The sequence below is a fragment of the Alnus glutinosa genome, chromosome 8 (genome assembly GCF_958979055.1).
Source record: "Alnus glutinosa chromosome 8, dhAlnGlut1.1, whole genome shotgun sequence".
In the NCBI taxonomy this organism is placed as follows: Eukaryota; Viridiplantae; Streptophyta; class Magnoliopsida; order Fagales; family Betulaceae; genus Alnus; species Alnus glutinosa.
In genome coordinates, this window is record NC_084893.1 from 4,769,605 (window position 1) to 4,794,876 (window position 25,272).

Below are 25,272 nucleotides of genomic sequence, written 5' to 3' on the forward strand. Positions count from 1 at the left end.
ATTTTTTTTACCATTTTACCCGTCTTGAATACAATAACCGTTTCATAATGTAGTATATCTTTTATTTGAAAAAAATGTTCTGATATGACCTGTTTGTAAAAGTGATTTTTGAGTATTTTATAATTTTTGTTTTGAAAACATAAAACAAAAGGGAGAATGGAAAAGCGTTAACAAATAAAAAAGAAAATACCAAACTAGTGAATTGGAAAAATGCCTCTCTTGCATACTAAAACCCTAATAAAACCATAATTAAACATCTAAAAACTCTAGATTGGTTAAAATATGCATTTTGTTTGATCATTGATGTTCGGTTATTGTGTCGATCATTCGGCTTGAGTTTCGATTGCTCAAAAATACCTTATTGTGCATAACCTTCATGTTCAACAAAAGTTCAACCTTTCTTAGTTTAACACCACCTAAGCTCTTCGAAGTTACTAACCTCGAATCTAACCTACAATAACACATTCATGTAAAACAAAGTACGTCCAATCATTAATGAAAGGTTAACCATCATTAAACTCATGTTAAAGCTTAATACAACCCTACAATAACAAATTTATAATTTAAATCTACAAGATAGAATTGTCTAAACTATAAAAACAACACTAATAGGAGTTAAAATTTCTGATAACATCAAATCAAACGAGTTTAAGTTTATGATATTACCTATCGAAGAAGATTAAGACCAACCTTCTCTCTCCAAACCTTCACTTTTTCTCATTCTAGGATTATGAAGTAAGAGGTGTAAAAAAATGAGTGGAAATGAACTTAATGGTGTTTATAAAGGCATCCTAAGCACGCACGTAAGGGTTGAGGTGTCAAACTTTTTTAAAAAAGCTCTAGATAGACATCGAATGTTCAGATTCCAACGTCGTATGCTCAGCATCTCACTTGAGTGTTTGAGATCCTATTTGAACATTTGGCCAAACATGAAATTCTTAAAAAGTCGCAGATCTCGTACTTTGGATCATTCCCGGCAAATACCCTATAACCCCTTCCATTATTTATTGTGGAGTAAATTTGATTAAGAAAGTAAAAAATAATTTAGTTCTCTAAATTAAAAAAAAAAAAAAAAAATCAATAGAAAGTTGCTGAAAATATTCTTACTAATTGAGAACCAACTCTAGCATTCTTAAATTATAACTACGGCATTTTTGACCTTAATTAAAGTTTGTGGTATTACAAAATTATATATGGAAAGAATAAAGAAAACCATTATAAAATTTATTTGAATAAAGAAAAAAAGAAGAAAAAAAGAAGCTTGATTATTTAAATTTAAGAAAAATATAAAGGTACCAGTGCTTTAAGTTAACGACATAACATTGACGAGGAGTAGTGTAGAAGTAGGAGTCGTAGGACTACTGGTCGATTGCGGTAAAGCTAAACGACAGTAGTAAGCTGAAAAGCTACAAGTCGTTTTAAGAAATCGTAAGGAAAGTGCGAAACACGTCGAGGCCTTCGTCGCTCCTATCCTTTCCATTCCCTCCTCCTCCTCCTCCTCCAGTCCTCCCTCTGCAACTCTTTTTCTTCAAACCTAAGGATTTCTTTCGATTTACAGCCCTCACCACCAAACCAACCAAATGGTCCGCGAGTCTAAGAAGCGTAAACGAGGCCGAAAGCCCAAGATCCCCTCCGCGGAAACCGTAGATCTGCCCACCACCTCCACCACCGCATTCAACGACGTCGCATTCGATGACGTCTTCTCCGTCACAAACGTCGAGCTAATCGAACCCCCCGCCTCCAACCGCAGAGGCCGCCCGAATAAGCCGCGGCGGGCCACACCGGAGAGGGCCTTAGAGAACGGGGACTTCGTGGACGTGACGGTAGGGGCGGTGGAGTTCGCGGGGGCGGCGGCAAGGGTGGTTCCGGCGATGGACGCGGTAGTGAAGGTGTTCTGCGTGCACACAGAGCCCAACTTCTCGCTGCCGTGGCAGCGGAAGAGGCAGTACAGCTCCAGCAGCAGCGGCTTCGTGATCGGAGGGCGGAGGGTGCTCACCAACGCGCATTCCGTCGAGCATTATACACAGGTCAAGCTCAAGAAGCGCGGCTCCGACACCAAGTACCTCGCCACCGTGCTCGCTATCGGCACCGAATGCGATATCGGTAGGTAACCTAACCCCCGCTATCGGCACCGACTACGTTATGTGCTTAATTTGTGTTTGGATTGGTTTGTTATGTTTCTGTCTAATCTGTGTCGGGCAACGAGTGTTTACTAAGGTGGCTGTTAATGGCAATGTGGCAGTGTTACATTGAAACTTGAGCATTCTGCATTTGTTGGCTTTGAGAACAAATGCAAAAATGTATGTATGAGGTATTATTATAGGTGAAATTCAACAATTAACGTATGTAGGAGGTATTCTAGCTGACTATGAGCTCTTAGAAGAAGTGAAGAGATAGGGATTAGAAGTATCTCAAGGGTCATGGGGGAAGAGAGTGGTAGGGGTGAATTATTATGGCTCATGAAACTTCAGTGTCGATGGAAATGGAGAGAGAGAGAAGTTGTGTTGTAAGGTTCATGCATGGCACGTCTAGAAGTCCTTTAAGTTGTATTACCTATTACATGAAGTAAATTTTTTATAGCCATTTTAATTTGTACTTCCATGGGCTCAAATAATGGGATTTTAATTGATTGCAAGTTTATGTTTACGTGATTCGCAGCAATGCTGGCGGTCGAGAATGATGAGTTTTGGGAAGGGGTGTCACCTGTGGAATTTGGGGATTTACCTGCGCTTCAAGATGCTGTGACTGTTGTGGGTTACCCAATTGGGGGAGACACAATTTCTGTGACAAGTGGTGTTGTTTCGCGAATAGAGATCCTATCTTATATTCATGGTTCCACTGAGCTTCTGGGTTTGCAGGTTATGTGATCGTGGTGCCAGCATTTCTTGTTCATGCGATTTTCCCATGAAACAATTGTCCTGATACCTTCTTTTCATGGTTGCTTTTGCAGATAGATGCTGCTATAAACTCTGGGAATTCTGGCGGACCTGCTTTTAATGATAAAGGGAATTGTGTGGGAATTGCATTTCAGTCCCTTAAACATGAAGATGTGGAGAATATAGGTTATGTGATACCAACACCAGTCATCATGCACTTCATCCAGGATTATGAGAAGAACGGAGCATATACAGGTAATTTAGTTACAGCTTTGAGTTGTTAAGGTTTGGTACTTCTACAAGTTGTGATCCACCTTGTGATTTTTTGTATAGTTTTGAATCTCATTATTATTCATCACGTGCCAGGATTCCCAATTCTTGGGGTTGAGTGGCAGAAGATGGAAAATCCTGATTTGCGGAAGTCAATGGGTATGAAACCTGATCAAAAGGGTGTTCGTATTAGAAGAATTGATCTCACCGCCCCAGAATCTAAGGTTTTGGAACCATCAGATATTATTCTCAGCTTTGATGGAGTTGATATTGCCAATGATGGGACAGGTAGGCATGACTTCTTACGATTGTTGTGAAAAAGCCACTTTCAAGTGCATCACTAGTGTGGCACCGTGTTGTGAGAGATAATAGTATGTCACTGGTTTCAACAAAGACTTGTCTTTGTTATCTTATTGCTCCTTAATTTTGATGTGCCTTCTTTGGGATATTTCAGTTCCTTTTCGGCATGGGGAGCGCATAGGTTTTAGTTATCTTGTCTCCCAGAAGTATACTGGGGATAATGCAGCCATCAAAGTACTTCGCAATCATGAGATTCTCAACTTTGACATCAAACTTGCAACGCACAAAAGGCTCATTCCAGCCCACATCAAAGGCAGACCTCCCTCATATTATATTATTGCTGGATTTGTTTTTGCGACTGTATCTGTTCCATACCTTCGCTCTGAGGTTTGTAGTTCAACTTTTACATCCCTGTGCTTTTGTATTTCAATGAGTTCTGTGAGCCGGCATGGACAATAATATCTGTTGCTTCTAGCTTTTGTTTTCCATTGCTTTGATGTCATAGCTGATCTTTTGTACTTCCAAAGAACTTAAGCATAATGAAGGCTGGAGAACTTGTACAAGTAGTTTGAGTCTGATTGTATTGGGAGATTTTTTTTTTTTTTTTTGGCTTGAAACTAAGAAGGTAGTTGATTATCTTACATGAAATTATAAACTGATTGACAAATCTTGTACTTCGTTGATTTTGGCTGAGTGACAAGGCATCTTTGTCTCGAGTGCATAAGCAACTGCATTGGTGTGGTTGCTTCCTGCTTCAGTTCAGCCTTGTGAATCCTGTTATGCTAGTCTTCTTTATCTATAATATGTCAGAACATGCTACTAATTGAAAAACTATGTTTTTTTTTTTAATAAGTAATCGAAATATCATTAAAAAGCAAAGACGCAACCAGGTACACAAGAAGTATACAAGAGAAGACACCGAGCTAGAATGAGAAAAATGAACAAGAAAAATCATGAAAACTAAGCACAATAGGAAAAATAGATGGAACTGTCCACAGATAAAGGGTATTGAAAAACAAAGACTTAAGCTCTACCATTGCCCTCTTGTGGTCCTAAAAATGTCTATTGTTTCTTTCTCTTCAAAGACACCATAAAAGGCAATAAGACATCAATATCATATTCCACACATCTGCATTCTGAGTGCTACCAAATAACCTCATTCAACAAGCAAGCAAGTCTACTACACGTCTAGACATAACCCAAGACAATCCAACATGATTAGAGACAGTATTCCATAAGGTACAAGCCACCTTACAATGGAGTAGAAGATGATCTACAAACTCCCTATCCCTCATATACATACAGTACCAATCGATCACAATAACACGCCGCTTTTAAGATTATCCATGGTAAGAATCTTTCTTGCAGTGGCTGACCAAACAAAGAAAATCGCTCTTAAGGGAACCTTATTCTGCCAAATACTCTTCCATGCACTATCCAAGAAATACAATTACTCTTCATTATGTAAGGGCTTCTGCAATATGTTATTGTTAGGGCATGCTACTTATCATAAAGAAAAAAAGATACATCCTTCATGTCTTCAGGATCATTTACTTCTTTTGAATCTGAGTATGAGCCAATTGCATTCAGGTTGTCTATTAAGGCATCGTTTGTTGGGACTTTTCATGGCTTCTCCAGGGGTGCTTTAGCTTTTGAAAAACCAGAAGGTAGCCTTTTTTTTTTTTTTTTTTTTTTAATAACGGGCTTTTTGCTGCTTTGTTAATCAACTTGGACTTTTGAGAAGCAAGGTAGCTTCTCGAAGCTATTGCAGCTTCTCATATTTTAAAAAGCTACAGCGCTACCAAACTGGCCATAGGCACTATAAAAAGGATATGTGGTTTTTGTCAGGTGGTTTGGTCTTTCATCAATCAGAGGTTCTAACAGTTCGTCCCTAGTCTTTCATCCAATACATATGTAGGCTCTGTAATCTTCTATATCTTGATGGTTTCATATTAAAGGTTCTGTGTTTTTTATTTCAAACCTTTAATGCCTTGTTCTGTTCAAATTTTCATAAACTTTTTATTTGAAAAATGGACTGGGTCCTTTTATTTTATTTGTGTTAAGAGTATTTTGTCCTTGTGAGTTGCAACTTGCACATGTATTTGGCAACCTACTATATTTGATCTAATAACAAATTAATCATGTTTGACTTGGCAAAGATTTTGCGTGGTATCACATAGTCCTGACTTCTTTCAGCGTGTATCTGCAGTATGGAAAGGAATATGAATATGAAGCTCCAGTCAAGCTTTTGGATAAACTGGTGCATTCAATGCCACAATCACCAGACGAGCAGCTTGTTGTGGTTTCTCAGGTTCTCTCTCTCTCTCTCTCTCTCTCTCTCTCTCTCTCTCTCTGTGCGTTCTTGTTCTTTACCTTATAACGTTCTATTTTTGAAAAGGTGCTTGTCGCTGATATCAACATTGGGTACGAGGACATTGTAAACACCCAGGTCTGGAATATCAGTTTCCTGTTAAGTGCTTTTGATGTTAGTTTGTGGATTGCTTTAATTACCAAGTTGTTTCCATTGTTCATATTTATAGGTTCTTGCTTTCAATGGTAAGCCCGTGAAGAATCTGAAGAGCCTGGCCACCATGGTAGAGAGCTGTGAAGAAGAATTTTTGAAATTTGATTTAGAGTACCAACAGGTCCTTCCTCTCTCTCTCTCTTGGTGTGATTCACATGCACACACACCTTGCCCCTCTCATTTATTCACAAGTGGTCTCCTGTGCAGATAGTGGTCCTTCGGACAAAGACTGCGAAAGCAGCTACTGTAAACATTCTTGCAACTCACTGCATAACGTCGGCAATGTCCGATGATCTCAAGTCATAAGGTTGGATTGTTGGTACATGACAATGCTAATTTTCTTAGCCTGCACTGCTTCTATTTGTCCTTTACACAACTTCTGGAGAAGAATATGTTAGATTCTGGAGGCCGGACTTGCTAACCATATATTTGTAGTTTCTTAGACATTGTTTGCTTTTGTGAGCCATTATGGACTCCCTGGATAACGGTTAAGTGCAGGTACCTTACGGGGATTGATAGTTTTCTGCTCTTTGCAAGTAGTGGAGGAAACCATATACAGGCAGTTGGATTGAGGGGTGGTCCTTAATATCATCTTTCTATATCTACAAATTTTGGAGAGATATGCGAGGCATATAACTATGTAATAGCTCCCATACATCATCTGGATGTGAATGAATCTTAATATGAAGAAATTCATATCTAGAAGAAAATACAAATATATGTGGAGTATAGGAGTCTTGGCAGTTGGCATGGAATGGATGCCGTGGTTTAAGATCTTGTTTTCATGAACATCATGCTGAGAGGCAGTGACAGAGTCCACAACTACTTCATAGTTTCAACCTTGCTTTGGGAGCCCCTACTTTTACATGTTATAATCCACCCCTGAAAACAAATTCCAGAAAGGAGAAAAGGAATATGACTAGGTCCCTTCATTTTTCCCCTTTGTTTCTTCCTGTTATATTATACAAGTGTATTGCCTTGAATATGTTCCAAGGATAATAAACAAGATGATTCAACTCCTCTCTACACATCTCTCTGGCTCGCCAAGAGAGGGGTCTTCTGCGACTGCGAGGGTGACAGTAGCCCATCAACTTCACGGGATTTACTCCTTTCCTCGTCTTTGGATTGTGCCCATATTACTGCATAAAATCCTGCAACGATTACAGTTGCTCCAATTACACTGCAAAAGGCAGTAAACAACTTGATTAGTCCAGCCCTAGACCTGAGTACCTTTGAGTCCGCCTAACAAAAGAGAAAAGTTCAGTTTCAATCAAATGATTATCTTTCCCATTTAGCTGAGACTGAGAGCATGTTTTGCAGAAATGACGGAGAAAAAAGCATTCATAACATCCCTCGTGTGATGGTTTTTCATGTGGTATATATCTAAATGAGTAATGATATTTAGTAGACTGTCATACAATTGTCATACAACTTGATAATGTGATATTGATAATCAGCTCTTGGATCAGCACTTGTAAAAATAAAAATAATCAATGATTGATTTTCACTGTTACTAAATCTCCAGTGTTGTGTAGCAGTTGTATACCAGTCGACTAAATAACATTGCTCAATTAAAAAACCCCTTAAGGACTAAATAACATTACTCAATTAAAAAAGACCTTAAGGACAGGTTTGCACGGTAATTGGTGCATCAGATTTACAATTAAACTTGCTTAAACCGGCTAGATAAGTAGCATAAATGAATTGGCAATATTGATGATGGAGAGAAAGAGAGAACGTTACCTTCCAACATGGAGTGTGTCGCCGAGGAAGATGACACCCATCAAAGCTGCAATAGCAATGCCCAAGGGCTTGAACATGGCAACAAACAAAGGCCCTTTCTTATGTATGCACCATGTTAATACAGAAAATGTCACCACACTTCCAAAAACAGCCTACGTAGAATGAAAAAAAAAAAATTGCTAATAAGCTTTTCTAGCACCTAAGGTGCCATGATGGGACAAGATCATTAGACAGAGAAATGCTACACAAACTTCAATTTTTACACTTCCATGTGCATGCTCCCTAATATGCCATTTGCCACGCTAGCTTTCTGCTATATGGTTTTTCAATCCCGTATGCTTACTCTCTTTCTACAGCTGTCACGTTAGGAAATAAGCACTTGAGAGTGTAAAAGTGAGAGCTCGCGTAGCATTTCTCTTAGATAAATTACGACATACAATGTGCTTACTGAATAGACGATAGAGACTAGTTCAATATCAGGACTCAATTTCCAAGCATTTGGATCTCTTTCTGCAATCAAAGAAAATGCTGCACATTGGATTGTCCCAAAGAAGCAATAGAAGGCGACTATTGTCATCTCTGATGGGTACCCTTTTAGAATTGCTGCCTTCATATACAGTATGAATCAAGATCAGTTCCACTGACACACAGGTTATGAATGAAAAAAGAGAATTACACCTCTGCTATTACCTGAGCAGTATTCCAGGTTGCAAGACATAAACTAGCTGTTGCAAGGAAAAGGCCTCCAATGATCCAATTATTTGCTGCTGCAAACAAAGTAGATGGAGATGGTTGCAATGGAAGAGAGTTTCTAGAGAATTGAATTGGCGGGCCCTTGTAAAGGGTAACAACCATTGCTCCTGATATTGATACCAGGGTGCCCATGATCTTGATCTGGCTTCTTGAGCTTCTCAAATCTAGCTTTTCCATCCTAGATTATTAGATTAAGAAAAAAGAACAATAGGCTTACATCCTTCAATAGAGCTGGAAAATCCCATCTCAACTTTGTAACTAGAGTCAGAATATTCATCCAAATCTTTCAGTTTTGACACCATTATTCTCCCTAGAGGTTTGAAGAACAAGCACTTCCCTTCCTCTCTGTCTCCTAAAGTGAAAAAAATAAGGTGAAGAGAAGAACCTGAAGATTACAGCAAGCAAGAAAGTGAATGCTGGGACCAAGTTGCTCATAGCAGATGCAAGGGTAGGAGAGCTGTAGCTTACGCCAGTGAAGACACAATTCTGCATCAATGTTATCCTGCAAAACCCAAAGAGATGGAGTATTGAAAAAAAGAAGCAGCAATTAGCAGTTCACGAATTGATTAAGTGGAGCTCTTCTATGAAATTCTATACCCAGCAAGGCTAAGGAGGAAGAATTTACACAGGACAGAGAAGGTCAGTGGAGGCCTCTTGTTTCTGGAAACAAAGGTAAAGTAACCAACTTTAATGTCAATTATAGGAGAAAAACGAAGACAGAATGAAAAAAAGCATTAGGGTTTGTTGATGGGCAAGGAGATGACCTGTGGATAATGAAAGAAGAGGGGATTAGGATAAGAGTGGCAAGAGCATTTGAGTAGACAACAAAGACATAGTGACTCATCCCTTTGGACATGGCTGCTTTGCTCAGTGTGGTCAAGCCCACATCCAGGCACTCCACCACCACCATGGCTGCAAATGGCACCAAACCCATCAAATTGGACCTCAGCCCCAGGTCTCTCACTCTCTTTCTGTCACCGAAGTCAGGGAATTGGCTGATCTCCAGTATCTGGTTTTTGTACTGCTTCCATTGGTGTGCAAGGAAAAGAAGACAAAAATAGTAGACTTGGGGGAGACTTTTTTCGGTTTTTCCTCTGTAAACAGTAGAAACAGGATTTAATAATGATATAATCACTATTAGCCAATAATAATTACCAGTACTGCTTCCATTGTTATGACCTACGAACACTCCTTGTGTTAGGCTAGGGTAACACTAGAAATTAAATTTTTGTTTCATAATTATTTTATAATATTGACGCAATAGTTTTAATTAGTTTTTAGCTAAGTTCTTGGTTAAAAAAAAAAAAAAAATCTAAAAATTAGTTAAGATTGTTACATCAACATTTTGAAATAATTATGAGATAAAAATATGGTATATAACATTTTTATTTAACATAGGTACAAAACAAATCTAGAAAGAAGAACCAAAAAAACGAAAAGAAAGAGAATCGTATATGATTATGGTGGACCACCTTAGTGAGGGCCCAAGAGACCCTCGTTAGAATCTCCTCCCATGGCCGACCATGTGAATCCACCCCTCATCAAGGAGTGGAGGTTGTGGAGGCATTTTTACGACCTTTACAACCTACATGAGGGGTGGGTTGCGGGACCTCCATGAGGGGGTGGGTCGTGAAGGCCTTGCAACCCTCTCGTTGAGTTCTCGGAGTCTCCCCAATGTGCCCTCGTAGAGGTTGTTCTACTACAAGAAGTTGGTCATGTAAGTGCAACATTTGCAAGTTGGTCGTGGAAGCCGGAAAAGGATTCTCTCTAGTTCAACAGAATTGAAAAATATCTAGTTAGTCTTATTTTAAGGATAAAGTTGTTTTTTCACATTTTTGTAGATAATTTTACCCTTTAAATATAACCAACTGGATGCTCTCCAGTTCAGTTGAACTAGAGAGAATTTAGATGCATGGAAGCTCCTTTGTGACCCACTCCTTGTGGAGGTCACAATGCCTTTGCAACATCCAACCCTATGTTGGGGGTAGATCTATATGGTCGACTATGAGAGGAGACACTGTGGGTGTAATTGTTACTTATTGTACCCAATTCATACGTTTTTTTTTTTTTTTTTTTTTTTGACATGTCCACATAAGAGGGGGGAAAGGAAAATTCAAACTAGTGACCTCCGCTTCATGAGGCGTGATTTCTAGCCAATTGAGCTACCTCTTAAAGACTACTCAATTCATATGTTAAATACTGATATAACAAGTGACATTGACGTAATAATTACAAAATGGTGGGATATACATGCCACACAATCTTGGAAGAGAGTGTCTATTATTTTTTGGATGGAAAATTATTGGAATTAATAATTTGGTAAATGTATTTTTTTTTTTAAATAAAAACTTACGATATTAATAAAATTGTCATTTTTAAAATTCCATGTAATATTTTTGATAAAGTTACAAACAACATGTCCGGTAACGTTTACCTTTGATTAATCGCCGAACACATGCAGTCTTTCCGTCCACACACTTTTTTCCTCGTTTTTAGATTAATAAAATATATAAAGCTTTGCCAATTCAATCCCACTTCATTTGCTGATTTAGTGGTAAAAGTGCGATATAGGAGCAATCCCCAACCTGAAAAGCCCAATTCCAGCTGAGGACCATCCAGAGTCCAGACCCATATCAAAATATCCCACCGCTCCGGTGCCCAAAAGGTCGAAAACAAAAACAAAAATCCACCGCTCTCGCATCGCACACAATAATAAGTGCACATTTTGCAGATTTGCCGTCTTTTTTGGTTACCTGCGCTTCGATAATCCTCTGGGTCGGATCCGTTTTCTCTGTTGGTAAAATTATTGCAGTAGGAAATAATAGTAATATGGAGAAGATGGGTGCGACTGAGCCCAATTTGGAGTTTTTGGAGGAGAAGAAGCGCGCCAGGAACCCTCTTGTACCTGTTGGTAAATCCATTTTCATTTTCCATAGCTTATTTGATTTGATTTTGTATTGTTTCTTTCAATTTTTTTTAGGATTGGACGAGTTGTCCGAAGAGGAACTTTATTTTTTTATTTTTTTTTAGTTCGGACATTAGTTGTCTATTTGGTTTTGTGTTTGATTTTTCTTAATTTTGAAGTGATACTTGTGCTTTTTTTTTTCTTCCTTTCAATTTGGGATTTTTCTAATGTGGGTTAGGTTATGTTCATCTGCGTTTCCTTAACAAAGAGAAAAAAGAAACAGTTTTGTATGAGGTGTTGGAGGAAGCTTATTTATTGGATTTAACAACCTCAGCTTAGTATTAATTAAATATTGTGGTGGGAATTGAGTTTGTGGTTCTAACAGAAGTGGTGCAGATTGATGCAATTTTATCTGGGCATGGGATGGATTGTGTTGTTTTGGCTGTGTTTGTTAGATCCTTAGGAATGGTCTTGGCCATTTGGTAAATGTATATAGATAATTTTCGGGCTGTGTTTTTCATTAGAGTAACTAAGTTCCCTGTTGATCATTATTTATTTTTCTATTTGAATATGTATGTGAAAACACAATCATTTAGAATATACATCTTTTTGTAACATTGGTTGGGTCTTGTATATTAAGAGTCCAAGAAAATTTATTTGCCATTGTGTGCGCATCAGAGTGCACGTAGCATCTTTGTGGAGTTGTGTCCTCCTTTTGAATCTTATGTCACCTTGTTTCTTAGAATCTTGATCCACAGCCTAAAGCAGTAGCCTTCCAATCCCTGGCCAAATTTCTCAAAACAGAATCTTTATTAACTTCCTTCACTTTAGTTTCAACAAGCCCACAATGGGACAGCTTGTGTTCTGAGATCAGCTGCCTGACCTCCCCCTGTTTCAAAGGGTTGTTGAGACCCCTGATGTTCCAGCAAGCAAAAAACAAACCCTTCCCTTTGTTTGCCCTTTAATTTTTTCTTTCTATTTTTACCTTTCCCTTATAAGTATGCGATTTTGTTCATCAAGGTTCTATTTCTTTGCCCAAGGAGAGTGGCAGTCTTTGTTTCACCCTCTGTATGATTGGTTCTCTATGATTCAAGCTCTTGCGATGGAATGCTCTGGAGATGGTTAATGACATAGTTTGTGGAGAAAGGTTCTAGTGTAGAAGTATAGGTCTTTGAAGAGAAATGGTATTCTGAGGACCTTCTAGGAAGCTCTAGAGTTGGCCTTTTGGAAGATATGATGAAAGGCTTTAATCTGTTTCGTAAAGGGTTGTATTTTGGTGTAGAAATCTTAATGGAAGACTTCCAAAATTTGTTCAGGACTGCCAATATTACTTTAAAGCTAGATCACTGTGGTTTGCCAAATGGTTTGGGTGTTCAGTACAACTGCATATACTGGATGGTAAATTATACATCTTTATATATCTTTAGTCGTACATGAATATGTGATATGCTAGCTGTTGCTTTCATCAACTCTTTATGTTGGCTCTTGATGTCTCCAGCATGAAGAAGTGGCATGCATCACCATGGCTGCTGCTTATAATACATATCCATCAATCCATCATAATGTTTTTCCTATAAAAGGTTTTCATATAAGAATATTTTGATTTTTGTCCACTACCTCCTTTTTCATGGGAAGTATTGTTTTCTATAGTTGGCAATATTTGACCTAAATTCACTTACTAGCATGATTTGGTAATTAACAGAATTAGGTTAATCGATATGTTTAACTTTCTCTTATGAATACTTGGTATCTGTTTGTGAATTTGATGGATGTAAATTAATATTTCAGGTGCACTGATAACAGCTGGAGTGCTCACGGCTGGCTTAATCAGTTTCAGACAAGGCAATTCTCAGTTAGGTCAGAAGCTAATGAGAGCTCGTGTGGTTGTCCAAGGTGCTACAGTAGCTCTTATGGTTGGTACTGCTTACTACTATGGGGGGAATCCCTGGCGATCAAGATAATTCTGTAAACTGCTCTTGATATTTTCTTATAAAAAAAAATATTTTTTCCCATAATGGTGATTTAAGTGGGGAACCATGGTCCTTGTCAGCAACAATCAATGATATTGTGCTCTATTTCATTTGAAGCTCCTTTGCATATACAGTATGATGCGGATATTATGGCTATGCCCAGTAAAATAAATTGTGTTTTTCAGTTTTTCCAATATTTATGTTTTTGTCATATTCTCTTCATTTCTCATTACTGTGAAAAAATTTCAAAGATTTCTTCAATTTAAGGACTCTTAAGAGATACATTAAAATGGAACGATCGATATATAATGTTTATGTCTTAATTTTCACAATATCTACCTATCTTGTTATGTGGTAGACTACCCAATTGAAAGAAAAAGTGGGTCTAGGGCATATTTCTGTTTGGTAAGTTACATTCCATCACCAAAATACCATGTTCTTAAACACCCACTAAACTTAAATTGTTAAAACTTGCTCCTTAATTTTGAAGTTTCGGTTTTGGTTTATCCCTTTTGTCCAAATTAGTCATTAAGTCAGATGAAAAAAATGTGTTTTCTGCCCCCATTCCGAAGATTTTAGGAGCTGTTGACCTCTAAGATTTTTGCCCGATTAGTCTTGTATGGGGCACTTAAAAAATTATTGAATATAATTTTCAAAGAGCCCCACGAACGGACAATTAATTGTGATACTTGGATAAATCAAGCCACTATTTTATGGCAAATAGGCCACTCCGTTAGCCTTGATCATTAGGTTGGATTGAAAAGTGGTCCCGTGGCTAGCACATGACCATTTTGACAAAAAATTCTTAAAATACTCATTTTTTTTTCGAAGAAAAACAAAAATAAAAAAATAATAACAAAAATGTATTATTAACAAATAACAAAAAAGAAAAAAAGAAAAGAAAAGAAAAAGAAAAACAAGTGTAAGGTGGTCAAACCACCACATGAAATTATTGTAGTTGTTTGTTTGGAGGATGAAATTCAAGATTTTGTTTTAATTAAAACAAGATATATATATATTGATGGAGAAACTATTGGTTGAGAACGAGAGATTACTCGAGAAACCATATATTAGGTGGCTTAAAACAAGATTGAAATTACTCGAGAAATCATAGGTTGAAAGCAGGCCAGGAGATTATTCTAGAAACCATAGGCTTAAAATTAACTAGAGATTATTTCAGCAATCAGAGACAGAGCACAAATTAAAAGTACTATATTAGTGAAAGAGGAAATGATGAAGTGGCAAAAGCATCGCCATTTAATACTGTATATTAATTATTATAGGTGCCTTGGTATAGAAATTAAGCATCATATATACCCGAATTAATTTCAAGCTCAATTCAACTGAATATATATACACACACACATGAAGTACGTAATTAAGTAATGAAAATTGATTGATGTAAAAATAATGTGTTTATAAGTGAGATAGCCAATTAAATTTACAAACTTCACGTTCTCAAGTACAAGGCCGGCTCAATACATTTTGAGGCAAAAGGCGACTAAGTTAAGTGTACTAGGCTCAAGTACATGCATCAGCTATGCATACGTACTTCTAACAATTAATACATGAGCTTAAAATTAATTTGCTCATATCATAAAAAAAAGTTTACAATGTAAATACTAATACTAAAATGCGTGCTTGATTAAAGTATTGATCATATGGTTGCTTAACCTATAGATTGGCATCCAACCCGTTTCCCATGGGCAAAACATAATTGATAGGTGCAGGATGTTCTTCCCATAATTCATCGATCATTTCTTGAATGCTGTTTTCTTCATTTTCAAGTACTTGGGTAAATGTATCTATAGTACTTGAAACCAAATTTTCCCTGGGAGCTTCTTCTATTAAGTTGGTAATGATTCGTCTCCTTTCTGGGTTATGATTGCAAGTGTTGACTTTCAGAGTATTTCTGATATCACATAGGACAAAATCATTGAACTGCAAGAAAGAAGCAAAAAAATTACGTTAGTATATATACATTTCCCCAAATCAAATAAAATGTTATTGCACAATATTCATTATCAAGAATTGAATCAAGAATTTACGAATTTGGTGGATCACAAACCACAAAGAAGAAGAAATATTATGTTTGTGTTTTTCTTGTTTTTTCTTTACAAACAACGTCCAAACAATTATTAATTATGATCGCATATATATATAAACCTTAAATCATAAACCCTAAAATATCTTCAAGCCTAAATAAAAAATTAAAACATGAACTTGATCTTCAATAAGGCACTATATATATATATATATATCCCAAATCAAATAAATTATTATTGCGCATTCATTATCAAGAATTGAATCAAGAACTTACGAACTCGATTGATCACAACCACAAAGAAAAAGAAATATTACGTCTTGTGTTTTTCTTGTTTTCTCTTTATAAACAACGTCCAAACAATCATTAATTATGATCGCGTGTATATATATATATATATAAACCCTAAATACTAAAATTAAAACATGAACTTGATCTTCAACAACGTACTATATATATCTCTATCTCCCCAAATCAAATAAATTGTTATTGCGCAATATTCATTATCAAGAATTGAATCAAGAATTTATGAACTTGATCGTTCACAAACCACTAAAAAAAGAAGAAGAAATATTACGTCCTGTGTTTTTCTTGTTTTCTCTATACAAATAACGTCCAAACAATCATTAATTATGATTGCGTATATATATATATATATATGTGTGTGTGTGTGTATAGAAACCCTAAACCCTAAAATATCTTTAACCTTAAATAAAAAATTAAAACACAAAATTGATCTTCAACAAGGTACTCTATATATATATTGCGCATTTATTATCAAGAATTTACGAACTCGGTCTATCTCAAACCACAAAGAAATATAAGTATTATGTCTTGTGCTTTTCTTGTTTTCTCTTTACAAACAACGCCCAAACAATCGTTAATTATGATCGTGTATATATATATAAACCCTAAATCTAAAACCCTAAAATATCTTTAACCCTAAATAAAAAAATTAAAACATGAACTTGATCTTCAACAAAGTACCATATATATATTTCCCCAAATAAAAGAAATTGTTATTGTGCATTCTTTATCAAGAATTGAATCAATTATTTACGAAGTTGATCGATCACAGACCACAAAGTAAAAGAAATATTACGTCTTGTGTGTTTTCTTGTCTTCTCTTTACAAACAACGTCCAAACAATCATTAATTATGATCTTGTATATATATACAAACCTGGCCTAAACCCTAAATCCTAAACTTAAAACCCTAAATTCTAAAATATCTTTATCCCAAAATTAAACAATTAAAACATGAACTTGATCTTCAACAACGTACTACATATTTATATCCCCAAATCAAATAAATTATTATTGTGCATTCATTATCAAGAATTGAATCAAGAATCAATGAACTCGATCGATCACAAACCACAATTAAAACATGAACTTCAACAACGTACTATATATATATGATCATCAAGTACGTACTGTACGTTAAAATTATATTCATCATCATCATCCATCATCATGTTCTAAACCGATATAAAGAAATTAACAATCACTAATTATGAGATTAAGCGATATTATAGACACAAAACCCTAATTGAATAAAAATCAATCATCATTACTTACTTACTTTTTCCTCCAGCAAAGAAAATTCGTGCATGATCCAGTGGCCGTTAGCGGTGCCCTCCTGCTCCTTGGCTTCGAATACGAGCATTTTTTTGTACCCAACATGTTTGTCACCATCCATGATCTTTTTCTTGTTTTGACCTTTCCACGTACCGCACCCAACAGCCCTTTCAATCCTTCCCCTGCTCCTCCTTTTCAGCTTGGTGAAGACATAGAAACGTTCATTCGAGTCTTTGTCGAAAATCTTCCATGGCTCTTTGTCGCCGTACATTTCACAGTCGGTGACAACGTTGGGAGGCAGTGGCTCTCCATTCACTCTCCTCTCAAGGTAATAGAACACTAGCTCTTCATCAGTTGGGTGAAAGCGAAATCCTACCGGTGTTTCTTGGAGTTCTTCCATCCTCTCGATCCGATCGCTCCGATATGTGCCTAAATTCTAATAGCTGGGGTTCTTCAATATGCCTACAAAGCCAGTCGGCCACCTCCAATATTTATACAAAAGCCTTGGAATATTCCACTGCTAATAGAGTTTTTACTTTATCTATGATTAATCCTAGCAAATCACAAACATCGATCCTTATCTAGTTATCTAGGATTCATCCATGCATATACACCGACCACAATGCTCAGGCACTACGTACGTACGTACGTGCTGCTAATGTAAATTCTAAAAGCACTTAAGTGCATGCAGAGATGTTCATTTGTATGGGCCCACAGACGTAGCTGAGGGTGGGGGCCCATATTTCATGATCATTTAAAATTAATCACAACGCTCGTTTAACTCCAAATAACTGATTAATTTGGATTTTGTCATACCAATAAACAATGAAAATAAATGCGGAAAGCTATATTTTAAAAGTCGCACATTACATAAATCTCTTTCCTGTTTATTTTTTGTCGTCAAAAAACTCAAACTAGTTTTAAATTAAATTGTTGTTTGGAAGTGAACTCAACTTAAAATCAATCTTATATTTTAAAAACGGATGTAGTTAGATGTTTTGAGCTCTTGGAGTTTTGTACAGATCGAGTGTTGATTTCATAGAAAAAAAAAAACAATGTAAAAATCCTAAATTTGCACGTGAATCTGTAAATTTATATACATATTGTGATCCATTCAGTGTCAAGAGAACAAACTAAAAAAATATAATAATTTGTTAAATTCAAACTATAATTCCGACCAAAACTCCACTTCAGATTTGAGTGACTCATATTTAACACCTGCGATTTCAGTGACTCATTTTTATTTTTCGTCAGGATGTGGATGTGCCTGCTCTTCAGGATTTTCGAGAGATATAACATTCCGATGGTGGCAATGGGAAGTGGGAACGGTATAGGACTGACTTCAACCATTTGATATCAAAAGAAAAAATGCATGCTTTTGCATTAAAAGTAAAAGTTATGTTATTGTGTAGTTTCCAACTGGCCTGGCATTGGCCATTGAGAAAAAAAGCAGGCGAGTTGAGATATCACTCTACTGCCTTGCCCGGGCTATCGAGAGCAATCTTAAGACGTATGGTTGAAGTTGGATATCTGCCAGAGTCGAAGAATTTGAAGAGAGCTGATGTGGTGATTTTCATTGCAAATCCAAATTGAAAATATTTAGTCAAATGATAAAGAGCAATCTGAAAGCAAATTGGATAGCTCTTGTGAGTGTTCTAAAGGGAAATCAGTAGGCCCAGTTTAAAACCAGATTGTCTCTGTTCAACTCTGTTTTTGTGATCCAAAACAGAGGATTTGGCTTTCTGCTCTCATGTGTTTTCGGGTGCTTTAATCTATTTCTTGTACTAGAATTATGCTCGTATGTGTAGAAATTCGAAAAGCCCATATTAATATGAACCATTATTATCATGTTTTCCATGTTTAAACATATATACAACATCAGTGTTGTTTATTCATGTTTGCCATGTTAAAACATTCCTCGTTTTTTGTCGTGTCCGCCCCAAATGTTTGAAGAATGGAGACATGATTTACAATGTGCTCTTGGAATTTGCTTCGGGAGGAAGCCTCGCCAATTTAATCAAAAAATCAAGCAGTCATGGATTGTCTGAGAGCGATGTCAGAAAGCACAAAAAGTCTATGCTTGTGGGGTTGAAACACATTCATGCTCGTGGTAGGTCCGAGTTCATATTTGTCAATCCGAACTCTAAAGGGCAATGTCGCTGTGGTGAATCTTTCATGATGACTTCCAATTCTCCAGCTGCAAAGCAGAGGACTGGTTAACACTTATGTTGAACTTGTAATGGATCAAGACTCTTAAGGAACCCTTCATTTTTTACTTCTATTGCTCCTATTGGTGACATCTTGTAGTAGCCACACTAACAGGTCCTTCAGTGTATACATTCTTCTCTGAAACCGATGCTAGTTGGGCTTACAAGAACTTTCTGTAATCCTGCCATATATGCTTTGCTAATGTAAATGTTATAGCGGAAATAATTGGAACGTCTTAAAGCAGTTGTCATGTAAAATCTGTTTGAAATGAAACTGGGTTTCATTAGCAACACATGGCCATGGTCATCGGTGCTAATTTTCGCTTCAATATCACTTTCTTCTCAATACCTAAAAAGCCGAAGCTAATATGGTTTCTCAGAACAATGGTACACACGTGCTCGCTCTAGTTCCTGGGCTCCTCCGAGTAGTTCTCCCCAGTCACCGGGCATAGCATGGGGAGATTCACAAGACGCAGAGCACGTGGGTGATGAGCTTCAACCAGCTTTCAATTTCAGCTCTTCGGTCAAGGCTGTGGACCTTGACATGGGGGATCAACTCGCCGTCGGGGATCAGTTGTGTGCATGGAATCACGGGTTGCTCGCGTTAAACGAGTTGTGTTTAGATGCATGTGGGTGAGAGGGGCAAAACGGGTTGTTATTGTTAAAAGAATCACGTGGTAGTAACGTGACTTCACTTCCATCATCGATTTAGAGCAGAAGGTGACGGAATACCCTATATTGAACGGTTTTGATAAACTCATACACTCGATCGAACGTTTTGTTATATTAGTACCCTTAAGTGAAAAAGCGCTATAATTGAATACCCTTTTTTGAAGTTTTCCCTAATAATAATAAAGCTTCCAAACAAGGCAATGAGTGAAAAACAATTTTTTTTTTTTTAAAAAAAAAAAATAAAAAAATTATGAATTGAAAACTTTTATTACCCGAACAACCAAGAATTACACACCAAAAAAATAACGGTTCAACCTTAAAACATTACAAAGGGCAAAGAGAAAACAACTCAAAAGCCAGCCTACAACCAAGCCAATACAGAAACTACATCTGCAAAACACCTTACAACACAATGATATACCGCATGAAAAAACAACAGCAACTAACAGACTAAGAGAAAATCTTGTGAAGATTCCACAAAGTCTAAAGCTACACATTCATGGAGGTCTTTTTATAAGGACCTTTAGCCATTATACGAGCCCGAATCTCTCACTTTATCTTGGCTATAATCATCTCTTCCGAATTTTTTTTTTTTTTTTTTAAAAAAAATAAAGAAAAATAGAGGGGTGGCTAAGCCTCCCCCTTGGCCAAAATGGGGGGGGGGGGGTTCGGCCACCCCCAATTACCAAAGATAAAAAAAAAGGGAATAAAAAAAAAGTTAGGGTTTTGGCCCTTGGGTGTGGTTCGGCCACTCCAAGGACCAAAACCCTCTAAAAACAAAAGGGGTTTTGGCCCTGGGTGATGGTTCGCCTTTTGTTTGCTTTTGTATTTCTTTAGCCATTGGTGGTGGCTGAGCGTCCCTCCCCCCAACCCTGGTGTGGTGCCCAAGCTCCACTTTTTTTTTCTTTTTTTTTAGATGTTTTTAATATTTTTTTTTTATTAATTTTAAACATTTTTATTTTCTATTTTTTTTTGTTTTTTTAATTTTGTTTAGATTGTGCTGCGTATCAACCCCATAGAGTAGACATGTGACAGTCCGTTAAATTTTGTACGGAAAAATATACAAAGGTACCAAATCCATCTTTTCCCGAAATCCAAGTACCATCTGTGAAACAAATTGAAACAGGGGTACTAAAAAATAAAGTTTTCAAACAACAGGTGCCAAAAATGTATTTAACCCTTAAATTATTATTATTTTTTGACTAAAACATCACCGCTAAAAGTGATACTTCGCTGCTATTAAATTCCCATGACTCCATGTGTGAAAGAAGTATTCCAGCTTGTGTACCCAAGATGACAAAATTGTCGTCTCTAATATCTACATTTTTTATATCATGATCAGCAATGACTATCAAATATTGTCGCTAATAAGGTTTGGGTTCTAAAGACCAAAATTATTGTAGTTGTTTGTTTGGAGGATGAAATTTAAGATTTTGTTTTAATTAAAAAAACAAGATATATATTGATGGAGAAACCATTGGTTGAGAACAAGAGATTACTCGAGAAACCATATGTTAGGTGGCTTAAAACAAGATTGAGATTACTCGAGAAATGATAAGTTGAAAGCAGGAGATTATTCTAGAAACCATAGGCTTAAAATAAACTAGAGATTATTTCAGCACTCAGAGAAAGAACACAAATTAAAAGTACTATATTAGTGAAAGAGGAAGTGATGAATTGGCAAAAGCATTCCCATTTAGTACTGTATATTAATTATTATAGGTGCCTTGGTATAGAAATTAAGCATATATCATATATACCCGAATTAATTTCAAGCTCAATTCAACTGAATATATATATGTGTGTGTGTGAAATTTTAGCCAATTAAATTCACAAATTTCACATTCTCAAGTACAAGACTGGCTCGATACATTTTGAAGCATAAGGCGACCAAGTTAAGTGTACTAGGCTCAAGTACATGCACCGGTTATGCATACACGTGTAACAATTAATACAGGGCTTGAAATTAATTTGCTCGATCATATCATAAAAAAAAAGTTTACAATGTAAATACTAATTATAAAATGCAGCTTGATTAATTAAAGTATTGATCATATGGTTGCATAACCTGTAGATTGGCATCCAACCCATTTCCCATGGGCAAAACATAATTGATAGGTGCAGGATGTTCTTCCCATAATTCATTGATCATTTCTTGAATGTTGTTTTCTTCATTTTCAAGTTCTTGGGTAAATGTATCTATAGTACTTGAAACCAAATTTTCCCTTGGAGCTTCTTCTGTTAAGCTGGTAATGATTCGTCTCCTTTTTGGGTTCTGATTGCAAGTGTTGACTTTTATAGTATTTCTGATATCACATAGTACAAAATCATTGAACTGCAAGAAAGACGCGAAAAAAATATGTTAGTGTACATATATATTTTCCCATATCAAATAAATTGTTATTGCGCAATATTTATTATCAAGAATTGAATTAAGAATTTACAAACTGGGTCGATCACAAACCCCAAAGAAAAAGAAATATTATGTCTAGTTTTTTTCTTGTTTTTTCTTTACAAACAACGTTCAAACAATCATTAATTATGATCGCATATATATATATATATATATATATATAGGGTTAAATACATTTTAGCCCCCCAAACTACCACCATTTCTCCGGATGGCCCCCCAAACTACTAATGCATAGATTCTGGCCTCCCAAACTTCAATTTTCTGATTTTTTGGCCCCATCCGTCCATTTATGCTGTCAATTCTAACAGAAATTGGGTTATGTGAACGGCACGTGACCCTTTTAGCCCAAAAATCCGAAAATACCCCTCTCTTAACCGTGGGAATTTCAAAGTGTAAAAAGAGTATTTTCATATTTTTAGGCTAAAAGGGTCACGTGCCGTGCACATGACCCAATTTCTGTTAGAATTGATCGCATAAATGGACGGATGAGACCAAAAAATTAGAAAGTGGTAGTTTGAGGGGCTAAAATGTATTTAACACACACACACACACACACACACACACACACACACACACACACACACACACACACACACACACACACACACACACACACACACACACACACACATATATATATTAGCCTTAAATCCTAAACCCTAAAATATCTTTAACCCTAAATAAAAAATTAAAACATAAACTTTATCTTCAACAAGACACTATATATATATATATATATATATATATATATATATATCCCAAATCGAATAAATTATTATTGTGCATTCAATATCAATAATTGAATCAAGAATTTATGAACTTGATCGATTACAAACTACAAAGAAAAAGAAATATTACGTCTTGTGTTTTTCTTGTCTTCTCTTTACAAACAACGTCCAAACAATCATTAATTATGATCGCATATATATATATATATATATATATACCCTAAATACTAAACCCTAAAATACCTTTGACCCTAAATAAAAAAAAATTAAAACATGAACTTGATCTTCAACAACGTACTATATCTCTATTTCCCTAAATCAAATAAATTGTTATTGCGCAATATTCATTATCAAGAATTGAATCAAGAATTTACGAACTCGGTCATCACAAACCACAGAAAAAGAAATATTATGTCGTGTGTTTTTCTTGTTTTTTCTTTACAAACAACACCTAAACAATCATTAATTAGGATCGCATATATATATATATATATATATACCTTAAATCCTAAACCCTAAAATATTTTTAACCCTAAATAAAAAATTAAAACATAAACTTGATCTTCAACAAGACACTATATATATATTGTGCATTCATTATCAAGAATTGAATCAAGAATTTACAAACTCGATCTATCACAAACCACAAAGAAAAAGAAATATTACGTCTTGTGCTTTTCTTGTTTTCTCTTTACAAACAACGTTCAAACAATCGTTAATTATGATCGCGTATATATATATAAACCCTAAATCCGAAACCCTAAAATATCTTTAACCCTTAATAAAAAAATTAAAACATGAACTTGATCTTCAACAAAGTACTATATATATATTTCCCCAAAAAAAGTAAATTGTTATTGCGCATTCATTATCAAGAATTGAATCAAGAATTTACGAAGTTAATCGATAACAAACCACAAAGAAAAAGAAATATTACGTCTTGTGTTCTTTCTTGTCTTCTCTTTACAAACAACGTCCAAACAATCATTAATTATGATCGTGTATATATATACAAACCCGGCCTAAACTCTAAATCCTAAACTTAAAACCCTAAATTCTAAAATATCTTTATCCCTAAATGAAACAATTAAAACATGAACTTGATTTTCAACAACGTACTATATATTTATATCCCCAAATCAAATAAATTATTATTGTGCATTCATTATCAAGAATTGATCAAGAATCTATGAACTCGATCGATCACAAACCACAATTAAAACATGAACTTCAACAACGTACTATATATATATGATCATCAAGTACGTACTGTACGTTAAAATTATATTCATCATCATCATCCATCATCATGTTCTAAACCGATATAAAGAAATTAACAATCATTAATTATGAGATTAAGCGATATTATAAACACAAAACCCTAATTGAATAAAAATCAATCATCATTACTTACTTACTTTTTCCTCCAGCAAAGAAAATTCGTGCATGATCCAGTGGCCGTTAGCGGTGCCCTCCTGCTCCTTGGCTTCGAATACGAGCATTTTTTTGTACCCAACATGTTTGTCACCATCCATGATCTTTTTCTTGTTTTGACCTTTCCACGTACCGCACCCAACAGCCCTTTCAATCCTTCCCCTGCTCCTCCTTTTCAGCTTGGTGAAGACATAGAAACGTTCATTCGAGTCTTTGTCGAAAATCTTCCATGGCTCTTTGTCGCCGTACATTTCACAGTCGGTGACAACGTTGGGAGGCAGTGGCTCTCCATTCACTCTCCTCTCAAGGTAATAGAACACTAGCTCTTCATCAGTTGGGTGAAAGCGAAATCCTACCGGTTTTTCTTGGAGTTCTTCCATCCTCTCGATCCGATCGCTCCGATATGTGCCTAAATTCTAATAGCTGGGGTTCTTCAATATGCCTACAAAGCCAGTCGGCCACCTCCAATAGTTATACAAAAACCTTGGAATATTCCACTGCTAATAGAGTTTTTACTTTATCTATGATTAATCCTAGCTAATCACAAACATCGATCCTTATCTAGTTATCTAGGATTCATCCATGCATATACACCGACCACAATGCTCAGGCACTACGTACGTACGTACGTGCTGCTAATGTAAATTCTAAAAGCACTTAAGTGCATGCAGAGATGTTCATTTGTATGGGCCCACAGACGTAGCTGAGGGTGGGGGGCCCATATTTCATGATCATTTAAAATCACAACGCTCGTTTAGCTCCAAATAACTGATTAATTTGGATTTTGTCATACCAATAAACAATGAAAATAAATGCAGAAAGCTATATTTTAAAAGTCGCACGTTACATAAAT

The 25,272-nt window shown here is 36.1% G+C and overlaps 5 protein-coding genes across 5 annotated transcripts; 2 read left to right on the forward strand and 3 right to left on the reverse strand.

The window, feature by feature from the left end:
* The first annotated feature begins 1,395 nt into the window (after positions 1-1,395).
* Positions 1,396-6,491, forward strand: LOC133874968 (protease Do-like 9). Its single transcript, XM_062312922.1, has 9 exons — positions 1,396-2,103; positions 2,659-2,858; positions 2,951-3,131; positions 3,243-3,434; positions 3,601-3,833; positions 5,656-5,757; positions 5,845-5,895; positions 5,987-6,091; positions 6,178-6,491. Exons 1-9 carry the CDS (start codon positions 1,581-1,583, stop codon positions 6,274-6,276), a joined length of 1,686 nt encoding a protein of 561 aa, XP_062168906.1. The 5' UTR covers positions 1,396-1,580; the 3' UTR covers positions 6,277-6,491.
* A 216-nt stretch (positions 6,492-6,707) lies between these two features.
* LOC133875161 (WAT1-related protein At3g28050-like) lies at positions 6,708-11,167 on the reverse strand. The gene is made up of 8 exons (XM_062313185.1): positions 11,052-11,167; positions 9,231-9,560; positions 9,064-9,126; positions 8,852-8,968; positions 8,404-8,644; positions 8,162-8,320; positions 7,714-7,865; positions 6,708-7,150 (listed from the first exon to the last, which is right to left on the reverse strand). The coding sequence occupies exons 1-8, from the start codon at positions 11,165-11,167 to the stop codon at positions 6,994-6,996; spliced, it is 1,335 nt and encodes a 444-aa protein (XP_062169169.1). The 3' UTR covers positions 6,708-6,993.
* Positions 10,990-13,535, forward strand: LOC133875366 (RING-H2 finger protein ATL48-like). Its single transcript, XM_062313480.1, has 2 exons — positions 10,990-11,377; positions 13,160-13,535. Exons 1-2 carry the CDS (start codon positions 11,296-11,298, stop codon positions 13,330-13,332), a joined length of 255 nt encoding a protein of 84 aa, XP_062169464.1. The 5' UTR covers positions 10,990-11,295; the 3' UTR covers positions 13,333-13,535.
* A 1,480-nt stretch (positions 13,536-15,015) lies between these two features.
* On the reverse strand, positions 15,016-17,365 carry LOC133875162 (NAC transcription factor 32-like). Its single transcript, XM_062313186.1, has 2 exons — positions 16,970-17,365; positions 15,016-15,282 (listed from the first exon to the last, which is right to left on the reverse strand). The coding sequence occupies exons 1-2, from the start codon at positions 17,363-17,365 to the stop codon at positions 15,016-15,018; spliced, it is 663 nt and encodes a 220-aa protein (XP_062169170.1).
* Positions 17,366-21,879: 4,514 nt separating this feature from the next.
* LOC133875163 (NAC transcription factor 32-like) lies at positions 21,880-24,799 on the reverse strand. The gene is made up of 3 exons (XM_062313187.1): positions 24,404-24,799; positions 24,256-24,299; positions 21,880-22,150 (listed from the first exon to the last, which is right to left on the reverse strand). Exons 1-3 carry the CDS (start codon positions 24,797-24,799, stop codon positions 21,880-21,882), a joined length of 711 nt encoding a protein of 236 aa, XP_062169171.1.
* Positions 24,800-25,272: the final 473 nt, after the last annotated feature.